This window comes from Drosophila simulans, chromosome 2L (genome assembly GCF_016746395.2).
Source record: "Drosophila simulans strain w501 chromosome 2L, Prin_Dsim_3.1, whole genome shotgun sequence".
Taxonomy (NCBI): Eukaryota; Metazoa; Arthropoda; class Insecta; order Diptera; family Drosophilidae; genus Drosophila; species Drosophila simulans.
In genome coordinates, this window is record NC_052520.2 from 2,348,107 (window position 1) to 2,368,748 (window position 20,642).

General features: G+C 45.0%; 2 protein-coding genes across 3 annotated transcripts in view; one reads left to right on the top strand and one right to left on the bottom strand.

Moving 5' to 3' along the window:
* Window positions 1–18,653, bottom strand: part of LOC6730696 (MKRN2 opposite strand protein) — a 48,344-nt gene extending 29,691 nt beyond the window's left edge. For both annotated transcript variants that reach the window (XM_016179166.3, XM_016179164.3), the window contains exon 1: window positions 18,337–18,653. The gene's annotated coding sequence lies outside the window, so the exon portion shown is untranslated. The remainder of the gene's footprint in view (window positions 1–18,336) is intronic.
* The window catches only part of LOC6730697 (protein eyes shut), a 34,919-nt gene extending 14,706 nt beyond the window's left edge, over window positions 1–20,213 (top strand). The window contains exons 4-13 of the mRNA XM_016179424.3: window positions 150–2,476; window positions 8,157–8,509; window positions 12,083–12,355; window positions 13,786–14,078; window positions 14,147–14,807; window positions 14,882–15,045; window positions 15,108–15,839; window positions 15,915–16,157; window positions 17,692–18,192; window positions 18,951–20,213. Coding sequence (XP_016023125.1) covers window positions 150–2,476; window positions 8,157–8,509; window positions 12,083–12,355; window positions 13,786–14,078; window positions 14,147–14,807; window positions 14,882–15,045; window positions 15,108–15,839; window positions 15,915–16,157; window positions 17,692–18,192; window positions 18,951–19,138 — 5,735 coding nt within the window. The 3' untranslated portion in view covers window positions 19,139–20,213. The remainder of the gene's footprint in view (window positions 1–149; window positions 2,477–8,156; window positions 8,510–12,082; window positions 12,356–13,785; window positions 14,079–14,146; window positions 14,808–14,881; window positions 15,046–15,107; window positions 15,840–15,914; window positions 16,158–17,691; window positions 18,193–18,950) is intronic.
* The last annotated feature ends 429 nt before the right edge of the window (window positions 20,214–20,642 follow it).

The window sequence follows — 20,642 nt, forward strand, 5'->3', positions numbered from 1 at the left end:
GGTGAATGCGTCGAGCTGTCACAGGCTGAGATTTATTTAGCAAATAGAGAAGGCATTAAATGGAATTTAGTGTACAGTGCTCCCACTATTAAATCAAATTTATTTAAATAATAGTTGAGCAACCATAATTATCTCTGTATGCTTTCTAGGAACTGGTGCTCGTTGCCAGCACGGTGGTGAGTGCATCGAAGGTCCTGGGCTGGAGTTCACCTGCGACTGTCCGGCGGGCTGGCATGGTCGGATTTGCCAGGAGGAGATCAACGAGTGCGCCTCGTCGCCCTGCCAAAACGGAGGCGTCTGCGTGGACAAGCTGGCGGCCTATGCCTGCGCCTGTCCCATGGGATATACGGGCATCAACTGCGAGGAGGAGATCCTCATCTGTGCGGACAATCCGTGTCAGAATAATGCCTTGTGCCTGATGGAGGAGGGTGTGCCCACGTGCTATTGTGTACCCGACTACCATGGCGAAAAGTGTGAGTTCCAGTACGACGAGTGCCAATTAGGTCCGCGGTGCATGAATGGTGGTGTTTGCATCGACGGTGTCGATACCTTCTCCTGCTCATGTCCTCCCCTCTTGACCGGCATGCTCTGCGAGTGCCTGATGGTGGGTGAGGAGTCCTTGGACTGCAACTACACGGCACCGGCCACGCAAGCTCCGCCACGGAGAACAACCACCACCTCCACAATGGCTCCACCCACAGTGAGGCCCGTCACTCCGCCGGAGACAACGGTATCGCCATCCAGAGTTTCAGAAGAGGTGGAGATTATAGTAGTTACCACATCTGCTCCCGCGGAAGTGGTAACCTCTGTGCTATCCCCATCATCCTCTTCTTCATCGTCGGAGGAAGGCGTTTCAGTGGAGATTAAAACACCGACTGTGGCTCCCCCAGAAAGCGATAGTCATAGCATATCCGTGGAGCAAACAACGGCCGTTCCAGCACAACCCGAACCCGAGTCCGAACAAGAACCAGAGCCTAAGCCACAGCCTGAATCGGAGTCGGCGTCGGAATCGGAAACGGAAACGGAGGAGGAAATAATACCGGGAACCACAGCGCGACCACCAACAAGCAGATCCTCCAGTTCTTCGGAGGAGTCTCCCAGCATCTTCACCACATTGCCTCCGTTGCCGGGAAAGCCTCAAACGTCTGCGTCTTCGGAAAGTTCCGGAGAAGTGGTTACCTCCGAGGAGTACACCACTGTGCCGCACTTCCAAGTGAGTGGCAGCAAAAGTGAAAGTGGTAGTGAAGAGGTCACTACTGTGCGACCCACTGCAGAACCGAGTATCACCATTTCAGTGGACATCACCTCACCCGGAAGCAGCAGTAGTAGTTCGGAATCAGTGGAGGTATTCACCACACCAGCTCCCGTTTTCGTGCAGAGAGTGACTACGATCGAAACTACCATCTCCATAGACTATGTCACACCCACTCCTCTGCCGGAAGACACCACCCGGCGGGTGGTGCCGGTGCCCAGGCCTACATTTGCCCCAGAGCCACCACTGGATGTGGTGGAAACGACTGCCTCAACGCACCACCTTTGGACAGAGGTGCCCACCACGGCGGCTCCCTTCTTCACGGAGTATCCGGCGGAAGTGCTGATCACCACACATCGAACGAGTGCTGGCAGATTCACCACAGTTCAACCATCTGCAGGGGTCACCACCACCTCACCTACTGAGGACTCATCCGTTGAGTTACCCACTCCGCACACGCCCCAAATTGTGGTCACCATATTGGATTCAAATGAAGCCATACCTTCGCTGATCACAACGACAGGATCCCCGACAACGCACCACCACCACCACCATCCGCACCACGAAGCCGAAGGAACCACTCTTCAGCCTCTCGAAGAAGACGAGCATCACCATCATCATCATCATGACGAGTTCACCACCCCACAGCCAGTGGAAATAACTACGGGACATCCTTTGCAAACAGAGGACCTGATTGGAGTGCAGGAACCTGCCGTGGTGACCACAGAGGCTCCCTTTGTTCCAGCTGAGACAACTGTGGTTCCTGTGGTGGTGCCCGCTACGATTGCACCACTCGGAACTGCAGCACCACCAGCCACTGTAGCTCCTGTTCCTCCAGCGACTACCGCTCCTCCGCCTCCGCCTCCTTCCTTGGCTACAGAGCCACCTACACTGCCACCCACTCTACCCCCTGTTACCCTGCCTCCGGTAACGCTGCCGCCGCCCACGATACCACCCACTCCTCCATCCACACAATCCGCACAAACTTTACCGCCACCGACGTCGGCCATAAATGTTTACACCACTCCCGATGGACCACCCACGGCCTCCCAAACGAAGCCATCGGTCACGGAGAGCAGCGAGGAAGTGGAGGGCGCCAATACGGTCTCCACCGGCGGGAGGGGATCCGGCGGAGTGCCCGAGGAGAAGGCAGGCGATGTCGATTGCATCAAGCTGGGCTGCTACAACGGCGGCACCTGCGTAACCACATCCGAAGGATCGCGGGTAAGTGGCAATTGAATAGGAACACTTTAAGAAATGTATCCCAAATGTTACTTTAGAGCAGGGCAACAATATAGTACAATAGGTTCGATCTAAGATACTTTGCTTTCTGCATACTCTTATCCATTATTTTATGGAATCTACGAGTTTTCTTCTTCCTTAACTTTTCATCAATAATCCATCAATTGAATACGAATTTTCTCCAACTGTAGCCAGACTCAGTAGGTCAATCGATAGGCACCCCAGCTCTTTGGCACCTTTACTAAATCGAGTTGTTTGTTCGATGCCAAAACAACCAAAAACTAGGCGAAACGAGGCATCCTACGGAGCGGATTGTGTGAGCAGTCAACTTCACAATTTTCAACCCCATTGAGTTGCTAATTGGCCGTGTTGGAGTTGAGCGCCTCCGGGTTCCAATTCCACCTACCGACCATTAATAAGTCATTAAATATGCCAGCCAGAGCTGCAATTGCCTAGCCAATAGGTAAATAGTCCCAGTAATTGTAAAGGTATTTGGAAACGAAATAAACCAATGCCCTTAAGAACGTAAAAAGGTTACAAACTTTTCATATGTCCAGTTATTGAAATGAACTTTTCAAGTCGGAGGAAAGTTTAAACTATTTTTCTTTAGAAATAATGACAAAACTCCTTGAAAAGTACCAAGTTTATTAGTGCAACATAATATCTAAGCAACAACTCATCACTGGGTCGCCTGTCGCCTGGTCCCAACTGAGCTCCACTGTAAATACAATTTACAGTCCGTGCAATCCGAGAAGCTTTAACCCTTTAATAGGATACTCGGCAAACGAGGGCATTAGCATTACGTACGTACTCAACTGCCACACCCACGGGCGATGCACTGGCGCCAACTAAATTTGCAAATTGACAACCTGAAAGGACCCCACAGCTGCCCACGTTCAGATGGAGATGCAGATACGGGTCCTCAGATGTGCTCCACTTATACATAAATAATCACGTATTTGGTGGGTCAGGAGTGGAGGAGGAGGAGGCAGTACTTGTAAGCAGATTTGCCCAGCAGATTGTTGATAGGCCAACAGGGAGTGAAATAATCGAAATTCTAGCTGGCTGCATGTGGAAATTATTCCAGGACAATTTACATGGATTAAATGTAATACTTTCTAGCAAATGACTAAAAAAAAAGCTATAAAAATCATAGAGCTACTTTTAGTCACCTCATCCTGCCCTAATCAAAATCAAAGTTCAGTTCGAAATATTTTTTGGCACATTTCCGGTGAAAACTTGTGCAGCCGAGCCATTTCCCATCGCTCTGTTCTCGTTTTGTCTTCCATTTTTGGAAGCAGAAATGCCAATTTCTCTTGTAAATGAATACTTAAAAACCTTGGAAATAACAGAGGCATTAAAAAGAGGAAATTTCCAGGTATAAAATCAGACAGCAAATAACAAAATGCCGAAGAAAATGTTTGCCGAGCGAAAACCACAAAAGCCCTTCCCAGTTGTTCCAGTTCGGCCAACAGCCAACAATGGCAGGCCTGCCAAAGTGTGCCTATTCAACTATTTATGAAAATACTTGTGGTAATTTTAGCCCCTCCCGAAAAAAAGTACCAAAAAAGCTCAAAATATGACCGAACTAGGGAGCAAATATCGAATTTTTGGGCCTCGACTGCAAAACTGAAAGCCATTAGATGTAACAAGCATGCATGTAAATTTGCCAGGGAGGCACGAAACTAATTTCAAATGCCTGCAAATAACCGGAAAATTGTTCTCAAATGATTTCATGATAGTGTAATATCTCTTTTTGTTCAACTTTCGGCTGGAAACTGATAATGGCCAAACGCGGCCAACCATCGATTCAGAAAATCGGTTGAAATTCGTTTGGGCCATTAAGTATTAACAAGCCCAACAAATTCTCACCAATTCTCTCATTTAATATTCATCCCCCTTTTTGAAGGTCAAAGTGTATCTCAATAGCACACTCAACAACACACAACAAACATATATACAGTACATATATACAACCATTAATATGTCAACATGGACTCCACGGTGGCCAAATTAGTGGCACCACATGCAATTTCAGTTCTTTTTACGACCGAAACGTGAGGCCAATATGATCTATAGTGCAAATAGAGTTGAAAGGGATAGATATCATGAATGTTTTTAGACCCCTTTACTATACTGTGTAATTAACTAAATAGTTTGAGATACTAGGTATAGATAGGTAAAGGAGCTTAGTTTCATGCAGCACTAGTGCAACTAGTTTATTCTTCAGATCCAGTTAAAGAGTTGGCAAACCCAGCTGGCAATTTATTTACAAACTTTACTTGCTGCACACGTAGATCTCCAAAGTGTACCTATGAATCACAGAAACCCGCGCACAAAAACGCGGAAAAGCCGAGGAAACAGGAAAGGTACAAGGGATGAAAAGCCACCGCATGTGGCCAACATGCTAACAAGAAAAAAATTAAATTTTCATAATAAATTTAGCGCTTGAGCGAGTGACACTACACCGCAGGATGAATATGTTGTTGTGCCACACACTGACTCACACACTCATTCACACACACACCCACACACTCACTCACACTAATGCAGCCGAAAAAAAGGCGTGAGCGGAAATTACTTCACAGAGCATATGCCACTTTATTGTTGCCAAGTAATTTAACTAACTGAACAAACACTCACTGCATTCACACACACACTCACATTTGTTCGCTTTCAGATTCACCATTCTAATGCACTTAAAAAATAGCATTAGCAGCAAAAGAAACCTGTGAGTAGGTGCGTAAAAGTGTGCAGAAAAATTAAAATTTAAATATTACGTTGCAAACATCCTTACAAGTGTGACAAACTTAGATATATTATGAATTTAAGGACTATGAGCAACTTTTCCTCAGTGCTCGTTGATTTGCCATCTCGCTCTCCGTGTCGCCTTTTGCATTCGTATAAAGAGACAAAAAACAGACTGGCAGAGCGACAGACATACACTTACATATGTCAGCTGTCATATTGGTTAGGCGAGTGTGGAAAATGCGGGGGAAAGCGCGGGAAACGTGGGCGTGGCATGGGCGAAGTGCAGGCAAAGTGGCACTCGCACTCGGCGAAAGTCACTCGTAAAGTGGCATTAAGCACATTTAAAGTGCTACCCCGCCGAGTTTTTGGTTTTGGAAAATGTTTGCCTGGCTTCTGAGCACCAGCACGCCCCTCCCCCCGTCCCCGCCATTTTCCACTCCCTCGCCCAATTTTCCCGGGGCTCAGTGTGTCTACTGTCTGCATTGCGTTGCTTTTGCCACCGCCAATGCCACTAATGAAAACTTTGTTGAGCCCTTTTAGGCTCCTCCATCACCGCCACATGTCTCCCCGACTTAATGCATCCTCCAAGGACCCGTTTCCCATTTCCCAGCGCTTTTCCCCCAGCCAATCGCCCGTTCATCGTCCTTTCCGAGAAGTGCACTTCAGTCATTCAGGCCATTCCAGGCATTTGCCCGTTGACATTTCCATTGGCGTGTTACAATTAATTTTCATCTGGCCAACGCAATGAAATGCAAATGGTGGAAAGGGGAGGGGAGACCAAGGATCTCGGAAAATCTGTGGGTGTAATCACACTGCTGGAATTCAGGCCTCTCAATTATATAATTCACCAACAGCTTTTCCACAAACCATTCACTTTGAATCATTTTAAATCAAAATAGCATTAGGGTTTTCATATGTAAATATAATTTTATGCCATAGAAAAAATTAAATATTTATGAAAATAAGAGGTCATAGGTCAATCGATTAAATTTCCATTCGTTCTCTTTCCCTACCCTTTAAACTAAAAACCAAAAGGGCATACGTTAACAATTAAAATCCTCTTAAAATCTTTAAATTTAACTGCCGAAGAATATTCATAATGCCCTTCTTAGACCAGACTCATTTCCGTTTTCACTCCAACCACACGTATTTGAATCTTAAATCTGCCACATGTTCTCCCCTGGCTCATTTTCGTTACATATTATTTCATTTTTGTTTTTTTTTTTTGCTGGCCAACATTCATTATGCGCCAGCCAAATGCCGCAAGGTCAAAAGCTTTAATTAAAATGTTTCCTGTTGGCAGGGCACATGCGAGTGGAGGCCAACAAAAAGAGAGAGCAAACAGAGTCGGCTAAAATGGGCGAAAACTAAATCCAGGCCAGTTGGGCCCTCGATACTGAGCACCCGCCCACAGTTCCCATTTTTCCGACTTTTCCCCGAAACACACACAAGCACAGCCTCATTTGTCTAACAAGAGCGGCACTAACGCGAAGTTGGCCAAACAAAAACAAAGTTCGCGAATAAACTGCCAGCAAACACTTCAAATAATTGTTATGAAGGCTGCCTGCGCCTTTGCTGCAAAAGAAAACTTTTTAATATATCTTTTCAAGGTCAGAATTGGCCCAAAAGTATGCTATGAAAAGGTGATATGGACTGGCATCCTGTGATGGAAAACATCATCGCAGCAGGAGGCGACTTTTTTAATGTTTTCCACCGACAAACGAAGCGTGGGAATAAAAACAGGAACAGCGGAAATTCGTTGGTAAAAAACAATCAGGAGCCATTGTAAGCCCGAGCATTTAACACTGTTTTGGGATTTGGTTTTTGCGCTGAACAGCAGGGAAGTTGCGAAAGGGTTTTCATTTCCGTGTCGCGCTTTTAAAGCCTGGATAATGTCCTTACAGATTGAAAGATAAACGCCAGGCAGGCAGGATAAATATATAGCTATTTCAGTTGTATAAACAATTAGGTAGTAACACACAAAATAAAATTAGAACTTTAAGTGGCTAAATTACAGTAATTTCTATGTGACAACCTGTCTATGCATATCTAACTAATAATACTAGTAGTTTTTTTTATATAAAGCCACCAATTTGTGGTTATCAACGGTAATTTAAAACTACTGCTTTTGATGGCGTATATTTTTTAGGTTACAGGTGTGTACGCAACTTCTTGAGAATACTCCGCCACCATATGGACAACTTCCCATTAAGAGGTTGTCATTTCATCACCCCCACCAAGGGCATTGTCCACCAACGTGACTGTTGCGCTGCTCTCCCTCGTTCCCTCCGATTTCCCGGCACTTAATTTGCTCAATTTGAGGGGCGGAGTGGAAAAATCGAGGAAAACTTTCGGCGGCTCCTTTCGGTTTTTACCCTTCTCCCGTCTGCCGACTCCTGTTTTTCTTGGCCCGCTTGTTGCAGTTTTCTGGCTCAGTTTGCACTTGCAGGCGTCCCTTGGTACGGCATAAATTATGAAAGCCAGAACAATGGACCAGTCCAAAAGGAAGACGAGGAGGAAGTCGATGCCGCGCAGAGGCAAAAAGTTAATTCATATTACTTTTCAATTTATTGGCATTTTTGGAACGTGCTTTTCTTATTGAAAAGCGACCAGAAGTCGTCGCATTTCCGAAGGAGTGTGGCCCGAAATTAAATTAAAATTGTTCAAGTACTTTCCCATAAGTTGTAGTGCAAAGTTCGGGTTGTAAATATTTTGTAGCTACTCAGAAGTATGTGCGTTGTAAGTAAGAGAGAAATAGTTGGTTAGCTATTAAAATAAGGATTTTTTGATGAGTTGATATCACTTTAAAATAGAAGCACAGCGTGAGCTATTATCTGTGAATAAATTTAAAGAAAATCCCCTTAACTTGAAGCCATGTTATATTTATAACATTCCTTACTATTTCTTTCAGTGTGTTTGTCGCTTCGACCGCCAAGGACCTCTTTGCGAGCTGCCCATTATCATCCGGAATGCCGCCTTCTCCGGCGACTCGTATGTGTCGCACCGCATCTACAAGGACATCGGGGGCCACGAGTCCTTGGACGCCGTCCTGCCGATGCACATCCAACTGAAGGTGCGAACCCGCGCCACCAACGGGCTGATCATGCTGGCGGCGGCGCAGGGCACCAAGGGTGGCCACTACATGGCCCTCTTCCTGCAGAAGGGACTCATGCAGTTCCAGTTCTCCTGCGGACTGCAGACGATGCTGCTGAGTGAACTGGAAACGCCGGTGAATACCGGCCACGAAATCACCATTCGAGCTGAGTAAGTGAAAAGTGTCGACCGCGGAATGCAATTACGCATGTAAATGCACTGGGAGAAAAGCCGCGAACTATTCGAAATCTAGACCCAATCAACTTTTGACCCCAATCCCATTTGGCTCAGTGCTTGTGCAAAGGTATGTAAGTGCGGGTTACGCCCCCAACTTGCGGATGATTAAGGGGGGCGGCATGTTAATTAACTTTTTAAACTGCGCACGCGGCAAGGTGGAGGTCAGCATATGGGTCAGTGTCAGGGAGCAGGCGGTTGGGTCAGGACATTGGCCATTAAACGCGGCCCCGTCGAATCCCATTTCATCCTCCGTTCGTCCGCAGAGGCCACAAATTATAATGCTTCCAGTGTAGAATAAATTGAACTTTTTTTTTAGATCCTCCTCTGCGCGGACCCTCCACTTCCCGCCCATTTCCGCTCGGCCATTTGCTCGAACATTAAATCCTGCGGGGCTTCCACTTCTGCCATCCATGCGTAATTAGTCGGAGATTTTTTCTGGCTGGCTCTTCTTTTATTTTTGCTCGGTTGAAAAATTTAATTTGCCGCATTTGCTAACGGGATGAGCGGGCGGACTCGTGCGTAATTAATCGTTTAACTAACATTTCCTGGCCAAGCAGGACAAAAAAAAAGGCAGCGACTTAAAAGTTATTCAAATGTTTCCACTATCGCATCGCATTACATTCGCAATGGTTAACAAAAGTTTTAATGAATTTCGGCTTGCATTAGTTGTAATTTAGAGAGCATTTTGAGCAGAAGTAACTTTTTAAAACTTTCAATAATTGCAAAACAACAATTCTATTCTATTAGAGTTCTTTAACAAACTAGTACGTCCTTGGAAGCCACTTATAAATCAATCAATCCTTGCTTTCGACCTGTTGACTTTGTGTGCTCATCAAAAAGTGCTGCAATATTCAAATGACCGCCACTTAGAGTCGTCATTGGAATAGGAGCCATAATCACTCAATTGGCCATCGTGAAAATGGGTTGTTTACAATTCAGTTCGTGGGCAATTACTTAAAAATGGCCATCAAATTGATGGGTTAAACGCATATGGAAAATCACCAAGTAATCGCTTTTGGCCAGTACAACTTGCCGAAGGCCAAAGTCAAATCTGGGAATACGCAATTCCCGGGGCGAATCAAGGATAGATGAATCGCTGGCATAAACAGGACATTAAGGAATAAATATATATATATGCGAAAGTAGGACAACGAGTGAGCGAGACGGCTAACCGTATAAATAATTTACCAGAGGGGACAAAAAACGAAAGTGGGGGGACACTTTCACATTTTACGACTATCGAATCGACCACAAATTTACTTTTTAGCACTTGGTCCCTGCTCCGGGCGATCCAATGTCCGATGTTAAGGACCCTATCGTCCTATATAAAGGTGCACCGAAAGAAATAATCCCTTAAAATATATAACCAAATAATAATAATAATATAATTCATAAGCAAGTTTACATTATCTGAGAAATTGGGCTATAGTTGTGTCAAATGGGTTTATTCAGTTTAGAATGTATTTTAATCTTTTTGTGCTAGTTTTTTCCAGTGCTGCTATATTATATTACTTTCTTTGCTCCGCTTTCTGGGGTGTTGTTTTTGTGTTTTGGTCTGGCGAGTGGATTTACGAGCAACAAATTTATGTTCGTTGCCTATTTTTATTTGCCTTGCGTGCTTAATCGCCCGAGCCGAAGGAACAAAAAGGACCTTTTCGCCCAGGGCAGCTCGATGACGATGATGAGGACGAGGGCCTTCGATGAACTATAGTTTCCCTTCGGGGGAAATCCACCCAGAAGGGAGGACTCCACTCTCTAATGAGCCTAATGCCCGGCACAATTGACATTTTACTTAAGGACCTACATCGAACTGGTGTTGCGCACAATTAGTGTAATTAGAAAGCAATAATACTTAGCATTAGTCGAGCCTAATTGCGGCCACATTTCTTTCCGCTTTCGCCGGGAATTTCGTTTTAATTATGGCGAATCGGACTAAAAACAATTGCCGACTTAAGTTCATTAATTAGGATCGCTGGAATGGAGTTTCTTCGCAGCTTCCGCAGCCAAAAACTTTTCAATAGCATTCAATTGGCCGTGTCAATAAATTATATTCAAGGATTTTCCACCCACTCACACCCGAGAAAAATTAGCTTCCTTTCAATGTAAACAATGCTAATTTAATTTGTTGTTCAGTCAAGTGCAGCTAATTGAACTTTAAACAGCATTGAAAGGAAGTTTGGATTTTTGGTTTCGGCTCGTTAATGGAACTATAAATTGGAGGAAGTGGTAATTAATTTTAAAAGTATTAAATTAATGGGATTCGGAACTTCTAAATGGGTTGAAATATGGGTGGTTTAACCTTGTGAAAGGCAACAATTGCTGCGAAAACTTAATTCAACGAGGACAATGAAGTATTTTTAAGTAAATGTCAACAAAAATGCTTTTTAAACTATACAAAAGGAAAATCAGAGCCAAATACATTTTACACATGTTGTAAAAACTAAATGCAATCAGGAAAAACTTTTTCCATCTGGCCAGCATATGGGTAACTTTTTACAGCTTCATCCAGCCATCATAAAATAACAATAAAATATGTGTCCTTCTGCAGGCCTTTACTGCACTGGCTTTCTGGCATTAAAATATCTACATTCAAATGCAATAAACGCGAAGATATGAATCCCAGTTCGTCCATCGCCAAACAGACATCATCCCAACAGAAAGGGAAACTCCTCCTCCCCTCCATCCCACAAGGAATAAAATCAGAAATACTGCGGATGAGGCCTCAGAACAAAGCCCATTCAAATAAAAGCAGGTGACATTCGACCAAGCGGGCCAATAAAAACTGGCGGCCCACTCGCTTAAGGGGCGAAACAGGCACCAGTAACCCCATCCGATCCTTTGCCTCCATCACATCAAAGGACCGGTAAAAAATTCCATACCATCGCAGGGCAGGCGAAACAAAAATTTGACAGTCGATTGACATTACAGGCAATTGCTGGGCGGACGGAAAAGGACATGGCCATGAAACAGTGGTGCGGGATTAGGCTAAAAATCAATTACAAATATTATCTTAAATATTAATTCCAACGCGTGAGATGCTGATAATATTTAATCTTTGATTTAATTATATCCTTTTGTTTTGGTAAAATATTTGGCAGAAGATAGACTGAGATTTTTCGACAATATTCAAACCACTGTAAATGAATATTTGGGTCCTGCGAAAGTTGCCTACGCTGAAAGGTCAACTGGCAAAAGGTAGCCCAGGATAACAGATTGCTGGCAGGATCCTTTTTTGGGTGGATGAGGGAATTCGCGGGGCAGGGCGGTGGGTTGTGGTGTCATAAATATTTTCACGCATCGGCATGTTGGGAATTTCTCCTTAAAAGTCGTCCCAAAAGGCGGGAATGCAGGGAGTGTCGCCCCCGCGCCAAAGGGAAAGTGCGGGGTATTAAATATTTGATGCACTGCAGCACCATACGGTGCAAATAGATTGAAAAGTGAAAGGCGAAAGGCAGAAAGGTGAAAGGCAGCAGCGCTAAAGGAATGCCTCGAATGTCCCTTTTGCAGATTGGACTTCAGCCGGAATTACACACACTGCAACGCCTCGCTGCTGGTGAACGACACGTTGGCCATGTCCGGGGATCAGCCCACCTGGCTGAAGCTCCTGCCGCCGCGCCTCCACACACCGGAGGCCATCCTCAACACCTGGCTGCACCTGGGCGGAGCGCCCCAGGCGCCGATCGGCCTGATTATCGAACTGCCGCCGGCCCAAAGTGGAAGTGGCTTCACCGGCTGCCTCCATACGCTGCGCATCAATGGACAGGCTCGCGAGATTTTCGGGTGAGTTCATTTTTATTCATTCATTCTAACTCACTCTCGAATATGCACTTAAACTAAGCTTTAAACATACATATAAGTATATTACTTTAGTTTAACTCAGATTTAAGTACAATAGGACATATTTCTCTCAGTGCCCAAGCTGCACACACCCATTACCAATTTGCTCTTTGATCGCTGGACCGCGGTTAATGAACAGCTCCCGGAAAGTTACGACTTCTTTGGGGCAGATTTGGGGGGCATATATATCTGGAAAAGGCATATATCTCCGGCGGAGGCTTCTCTTAAATGTTAATGCCGCTTACACGCTTCCAGCGAAAGATGGAAAAGCCAAAGGCGAGAACGGGCGGGAATAAAATGGAACCATCAAAATGCCGCCACACAAAGTTGCAGGTGGCGAAAGCCCTGGAGGAGTTGCAGTTATGGCCGGATTATACGGCCACCGGGTGTTAAAAAGTTTTTTCCTCGGTGCACGCAAAAATTAACTCTGCTTACGTACGACGATAAACGCGGAAATGGGCGATGGTGGCACATATGGAATATATGGCTAATACCACATATACCAAATGGAATCGCCTGTGTCCAATGGGATTGGCGAAAATAAACAGGAGTGCAAGTGGGACATAAAGCAGAGCCATGCTACTAATTAGGCCCTAATTTTGTTTACTTTATCAACTAAACTTCAAGTGGTTGTTTTAAGCGCTTGTCTTTCCACAGGTCTTTAAATATCTTAAATGCACAAGAGTTCTTAACGAATTCCATGCTAGACCTCAAGTTGGTTTGCCAAGGAAACTTCTTAACCATAAAAGAAATAGCCTTGCTAAAAGCTTATATATTATGGCCTCTTACCAAGTTTGCCACTGAAAATGCAGCCAACCCGATGAAAAGGACATCTCAAAGGAGCTGGGCAGGAGGCGGGGCTGGCGATGATGGCTAGGTGGGATGAGGACAGCCTGTCAGCGAATGCGGAAGCCATTCGTCAGTGTGCAACGTTCATAAAAGCGCGAGTACAAACAGATGGCCCAAATGCAGAGGGCCGGGCCGAAAAGGGGGTCACAAATGGGCGCAAGGGGGCTCGGAGTGCGAAGAGGGCTTTGGGGTGTGGGCGGTGGTCACATCCGTGTCGAAAGCGCTGACAGCTGTGGGCTGTTTGTCAAATGGCGCGCAAGGATGGCGAAAAGGACACTCCGTCCACGGTATTGGCATGTTGAATTAGCCAAGCTCATGAAATTAGCTGCGACACCTAACTCATTGCCCTGTCTCGGTTTCGCACTGAGAAAAATAACATAGCTGATGATCAAATGCATTTATTAGTTCTACAACTAGTTATATATTAGTTCACAAAATGATTTAACTATAACTCTTAAAACCCTTTACCCTTTCCCATTTAAATTAAATTCCTAACCATTTATACTGATTATTTTTCTGTGTAGCGATGCCCTCGATGGCTTTGGCATTACGGAATGCGGCTCATTGGCCTGCCTATCGAGTCCTTGCCGCAATGGCGCCGCCTGCATAAAGATCGAGACCAACGATCTGGACGAGAATGGCGAGAAGGCGGAGAAGTGGAAGTGCAAGTGCCCCACCGGCTACATGGGCCCCACCTGCGAGATATCCGTGTGCGAGGACAACCCGTGCCAGTACGGTGGGACCTGCGTACAATTTCCGGGCAGCGGTTACCTCTGCCTGTGTCCGCTGGGCAAGCACGGCCACTATTGCGAGCACAGTGAGTACTCCATTCAGAAGAAATTATATCACATATATTTTAATATATTATTAATAACTCTTTTTTAGACCTCGAGGTGGCCCTGCCATCCTTCTCCGGCAGCGTCAATGGACTCTCCTCGTTTGTGGCCTACACGGTTCCGATTCCCCTGGAGTATTCCCTCGAGCTGAGCTTCAAGATACTGCCGCAGACCATGTCGCAGATCTCGCTGCTGGCCTTCTTTGGGCAGTCGGGTTATCACGACGAAAAGAGCGATCACCTGGCGGTGAGCTTCATCCAGGGCTACATAATGCTCACTTGGAATCTGGGAGCCGGACCACGTCGCATATTCACCCAGAAACCCATTGATTTCCGGCTGGATGCTCCCCGAGTTCCCTACGAGATTAAGGTGGGTCGGATTGGACGACAGGCCTGGCTATCGGTGGATGGAAAGTTCAATATTACGGGTCGATCGCCCGGAAGTGGCAGTCGGATGGATGTGCTGCCTATTCTGTATCTCGGCGGTCACGAGATAGCCAACTTCAATACGCTGCCGCACGATTTGCCACTGCACTCGGGATTCCAGGGATGCATATACGATGTGCAGCTGAAGGCGGGACAGGTCACGGTTCCCCTACAGGAGACGCGTGGGGTCAGAGGTCGGGGCGTGGGTCAGTGTGGAACCAGGGAATGCCATCGACACGCCTGCCAGCACGATGGCGCCTGCCTGCAGCATGGAGCAACCTTTACGTGAGCGCATCCCTTGATCTCTCTATGTATAATCCTCATTATATGTTCATAATTTCCTTATTTCTCCACATTAGTTGCATCTGCCAGGAGGGCTGGTATGGGCCACTGTGTGCCCAGCCCACGAATCCCTGCGACTCCTTCAACAACAAATGCTACGAGGACGCCACCTGTGTGCCGCTGGTCAATGGCTACGAATGCGATTGTCCTGTAGGACGCACAGGCAAAAACTGCGATGAAGGTGGGTTCAACTGAAAAGTTAATCTCTATAGCATTAGAACTTCACTGCCCTTCAATTCTTAGTAATTCGATCCCTGAGCGACGTATCCTTGACTGGCAGACGATCCTATCTGGCGGTTCGCTGGCCATATCTATACGATGGTGGGGATAAACTGGGCGCCAAGCGCTCCCAAATGGTCAGCTACCGGAACTTCACCAAGAAGCTAATGCCCCCGAAGCCCATTACCACGCCCAGCAGCCACTTTGTGATGAAACTGTTGAACGAGGTGGAGAAGCAGCGCAGCTTCTCGCCAGTTCCCCTGATGGGATCGAAGTCCTTCGAGGAGCACCACCGAGTGCAGTTCTTCTTCATCGAGTTCCAACTGCGCCCGCTCTCGGAAAGAGGCCTCCTTCTGTACTTCGGCACCCTGAACAACAACCAGGACAAGAAGATAGGATTCGTGTCGCTGTCGCTGCAGGGCGGAGTGGTGGAGTTCCGGATTTCCGGGCCCAGCAATCATGTCACGGTGGTGCGGAGCGTTCGCATGCTGGCCATCGGCGAGTGGCACAAGATCAAGATGGCGCAGCGGGGCAGATGGCTAACCCTGTGGGTGGAGGGCAGCGCCTCGTCGGCCTTGGCTCCTTCGGCTGAGGTGCTCGTCGAGCCGGACTCACTGCTCTACATTGGCGGGCTGAAGGATGTGTCCAAGCTGCCGCACAACGCCATCTCCGGTTTCCCGATTCCCTTCAGGGGATGTGTCCGCGGTCTGGTGGTCAGTGGAACTCGCATTGTGCTCAACGAAACCAACATTGTGGGTGCGTACGGTTGATGATGAGCACCAGCTTCTAGACAACTTTCTTGATTGATTGATTGATTTATCTAACCATTAGAATCGCGCAACATTCGAGACTGTGATGGCACCGCTTGTGGCGGGGACTCCTGCGAGTCCGGAGGACATTGCTGGCTGGACGAGAAGCTGCAGCCGCACTGCATCTGCCCGGAGTACGCGAAAGGAGATCGGTGCGAGTACTCGGAGACCTGCAAGCTCATTCCGTGCAAAAACAATGGAAGATGCCTGAGAAGTGGGCGCTGCTCATGTCCAAATGGATGGGGTGGCTTCTACTGCGAGATTGGTGAGTGGCCCAAAAAGTTCAATAACCACAAGCACGGCTCATAATTCAGTTGGTTTTTAAAAACAAAAACCATAATAGCAATACATCTTGTTAATGCGGTATAATACGGCTTCAAGTTCAATTCGCAAAAAAATGTGTCACGAGTAAAAGTTTGTTCTCGCAATTCCTACAGAAGCTTAAATGATTTTATTATTATTTTTTGCGAGCGGTGCTCCGCGGAGTTGTGGGGCAAACAAGTTTCGCAGCCGCCGAGTAGAACAACATTATTATTATAATTAGAGATTGACGGCAGCAGAAAATAACCATTAACAGCAGCATTTGGATTCTGGGATGGTTCAGTGCACAGCGGGGTCAGGAAGTTGGTTGGCCAAAAAAGTAACACAAAAATTAGCGATCTGTGATTCACAACGATGGCAATAGAGAGCACTATAATCAGAATGGGGATAGAGTTGTGGAATAATTAAGACCACGGCCATGATTCAAAGTTGAAGGCTCTCGTTTTTTGAATTTAATATGCATAATATGCCAAAATGAAGTTTCTAACCTATTAGCTCAAACAGAAAATACTCCCTAGCAAATTTCAATTATCCAATCAGTAATTTCAAACTTTTAATATCCCCACACACTGCAACATTATTCAAAATTATAATGACACCAAGCGAAACATTAATCAACCATCTGCGAAACAAGCTTTTGATTATACGAAATCGGCAGATGCGTTTTTGCTATTTCTTTAACCATCGGATGTTTTATGTGAAGATACAGCTGTCTGCCTTTCACTTATTAGCAAATTGTGAATTAACATGCCACACAAGCAAGTTTCAGTTGAAATTGAAGAAATGCAAGTCGGTGAAGGGAAATTGAAAAGAAAATAAAGGTATGGGGAAAAGTCTGGGCTAAATCAACGAAAATCAAGAACTCAGGGAAAGCGAACAGGTGATAGACAGAACAGGTGATAAATGAGAGGAGGGGGGGTTGAAACCGTAGGGAAAAGTGTATAGAAAATTAATAACCGCACGATAATAAAGATTAATCTTTGCTTCAAGTTCTAGAACTTGAACGTGATGATTCACAGGCAGAAGAAAACTGGAAAGTGAGTGAAGTTGAAGAAAACGCTGACAAATGGGAGAAGGCAATTTGAAATGCATTAAACATTTGATAAATAATAGTATGTTGTTTTCTTAGTAATTAAATACACATCCATCGTTGTGAGTTCTTAGGATTGGGCCAAAAGCACTTTAGAGTTTAAGCCAGTCTAAGTGTCAGATGATGATGGACTTCTAAACGAGATCAGGGTCTGCAGATGAAGATTCAGATTCAGATTAAGATGCAGATTCATAAAGTGAAACAAAAGACGGCGACGAAGAGGAACAATGCAGCTGCAGCGGCAAGCTGATGCTGTAATTTAATTATGTGCCGCATGCAATATGTTTAATGCAACGCCACTCGACTTCAACTTCCCCTTCCCCATACACCCCTCCCCCTCCCTGCGGCAGTATTATGTATGTCTTATGACTCTTTCGGATTTTTCTAGCCATGAGCAAGCCGACGACGCCGAGCTTCCGTGGCAACAGTTACCTGATCTTGCCGCCGCCGCGAATTCCAATGAAAGACAAGCGGCGGGGACCCTCCCTCTACGTCCGGCCCCGCGAAGCCATCCAAGTCTCGCTGAACTTCTCCACCATCGAGCCGGACGGACTGCTCCTGTGGAGCGAGCACGAGAGGAGCAAGTTCCTCGGCCTGGGCCTGGAGGCGGGCCACCTCAAGCTGGCCAGCAACCTTCTGGGCAGCACCAACGACACGGTCCGTGCTCCGGCCAGCGGATTCATAGCCGACGGAGCCTGGCACTGGACCAGCGTCCTGCTGGACCGGTCCAGACTGGAGCTGCAGCTGGACGGCGAGGTGATCTTCACGGAGCGATTGCCCGAGGGCGGACGGTCACTGGGCTCGACCACGCCGAGAAGCACTCTGGCGGGCAGGCGCAAGAATTCGAGCAAGGAGCCAACGATTAGCTACGAGGATGTCTTCTACTTGGGTGAGTCTATTTTTACGACCTTTATAATACTATCAAACAGGTGTTTCTTGCAAAATCTTGGCCATTATATGATATTGTGTGGTCCTAAGCCCATTAGAGTGTTGTACTAATCATGACATAAACTTATAATGATGATCGACTTACCGGTTTTATAGTTTTAGCACTGAACCGAAGACTTTTATTAGCGTATCGCGTTCACATGCACTTTAAACAAACACTTGCGCAATTAGAGACTTTCAGTTCACTTTAGCTGGTTCGGTTGTTTTGTTTTTGAGAAGGGAAAACCCGGGGCAAAACGATGCAGGTTTATTGGATACGATTTGGTTAAAGCTGGTTAGCTACAACTAAGTTTTCAAACTTCGATTCCAATCGCAAGTTGTTTTTGATTCGCGATCCGAATAAACACTGACTTAAACTGGGCTGCCAACTCGTGTGCTTTAGGCAGCTGTTGGTTCGATAGGTATTTAAACCATATCAGCTGTTTATATATTATTAGATACACCAAATTTAAAGCTATTATTACTTAAATATAACGCAATACACAATATATATAGACTCAATATTTTATTTAAGTTTAAAATGAAATTTAGCAATAAAAGCTTGTTCAACTGTTATTAAACAAAAATCTATGCTGTTAAGCGGCAGCTAACAGACTGCTGTTAACTGCCACTTTTACGCGTTGTCCAGCATTGTCACAAATTCAAATTCAAGTTCAAATTGACAAAGTGCTCATCCTCTATTCTTTGCAACCCAAACAGGCGGCTTTCCCAACTCGGACTCGGTGAGCAGGCGCACAAAGGGTCGCTTCTTCGATCCCTTCAAGGGCTGCCTGCAGGACATCCAGTTCGGAGCCGAGCCCACAGCGATTATCAGCGACTTCTCGACGTACCAGGGCGAAAACATTGGATCCTGTGATCTGCACGGCGATGAGCCGCTTACTGTATAGGAAACGAAATCAAAGGAATGGGCAAAGTCGGAGTAACGAATCTATGGAACACCACGATCGATCTGGACTTTCAGGACTCGCAAACTTCTTGGGAATCCAATTGACGACGCGGTATATAGAGAGAACTACTTGTAAGCTAAGTGATAAGCGAGTTTATATGGAAAGCGGGCGAATGGGGAACCCCCTTCGCCGGAATCAAGATATACACACAGTTTTTGGGCAAAGCTATCGATAGAAGACAGACGAATAAGACGAGAAATGAACGTAATTTTGTAAATTTTATAGAAATAAATGAAAAACGAAAAAAAGACAATGTTTAGACTTAAACCGTGGAAACAAACGACAAATTAACTGGTTTATCAAAACAATACCAAGAGCAAAACTAAGACAAAATTTTAGATTAGGAGATAAATCTAGAAAATACCGATACCAGATACCGATATTAACTTCTCTTACGTAAGTGATATTTCATGTGGAATAACGATTATGGACGAACGATCCAAACAGCAACTTAACTTTATAACTATGTATATTGTTTTTGTTGATCCAGCCTTTTGTTATGCAATCGTTAGCATTTGTGTTATAATTCGAAAACTCTCTTTATTTACCCAACTTTCTCAACTCAGACTATCTACAAAACTGCCCTCGCTTCTCTCATTCTAAGTTGTTCAACTGTTTAAACCTAATTTAGCTAGTTGGATATTCTAATACTTGTTATCCCTGTACTTTAGCATAAACACTCCTGATTGAAGCCATTTAGTTGCCTTGTAGTAAGTTAGCGTATACTCTCTATAATTTATCTTGAACTAACTCAAATCGAAGTCGACTACTCTAACAACAAATCAAGACGCGTGCGAAAATCCATGCGGTCATACAATATAATTATTCTTATAAATGGAAAACCAAGTAGCGGAAAGATACAAACAAAAATATATATACAACACTTATACAATACGAAACCAAATGGAAATTGTAACCAAAACTGTAAGTTAAGTATGTATTTATTTCGAGAGACATCTTAATCAGTTATAATTTTAAATAAAAAATGGGAATTAGAAAAGTTAATAAACTTAAATATGCCTTCTGTTTTCTTTGGAATCTTGGGAAGTGGTGATGCAACTTATTTTCCAAGGTCTTTCCCCCGCCAAGACTAACTAAATAAAATTACCTTTTTATTAAGCCCATAACATCAAAAGCGATTGCTAACTCATTATCGATTCAAATCGAATGACCATATATATACGGATTCATATATATATATACATATATAAGTATATACGATGTTTTCATTTATTATAATTTATAAATTTTAAATTTAAATACATACAGACAACATAAAAATTACGAATTGGAAAGAAATAAGCATCGGATCATTGATGTTTGTGGAACGATTTAAACAAGTTGTTTACGGTATTGTGTTGTTCGATTTCTTTTATTTATTTATTTTAATTCACTTTACTTCCTCTCCGCTTAATTGCATACTAGATGTAAGTTTAATTTTTAT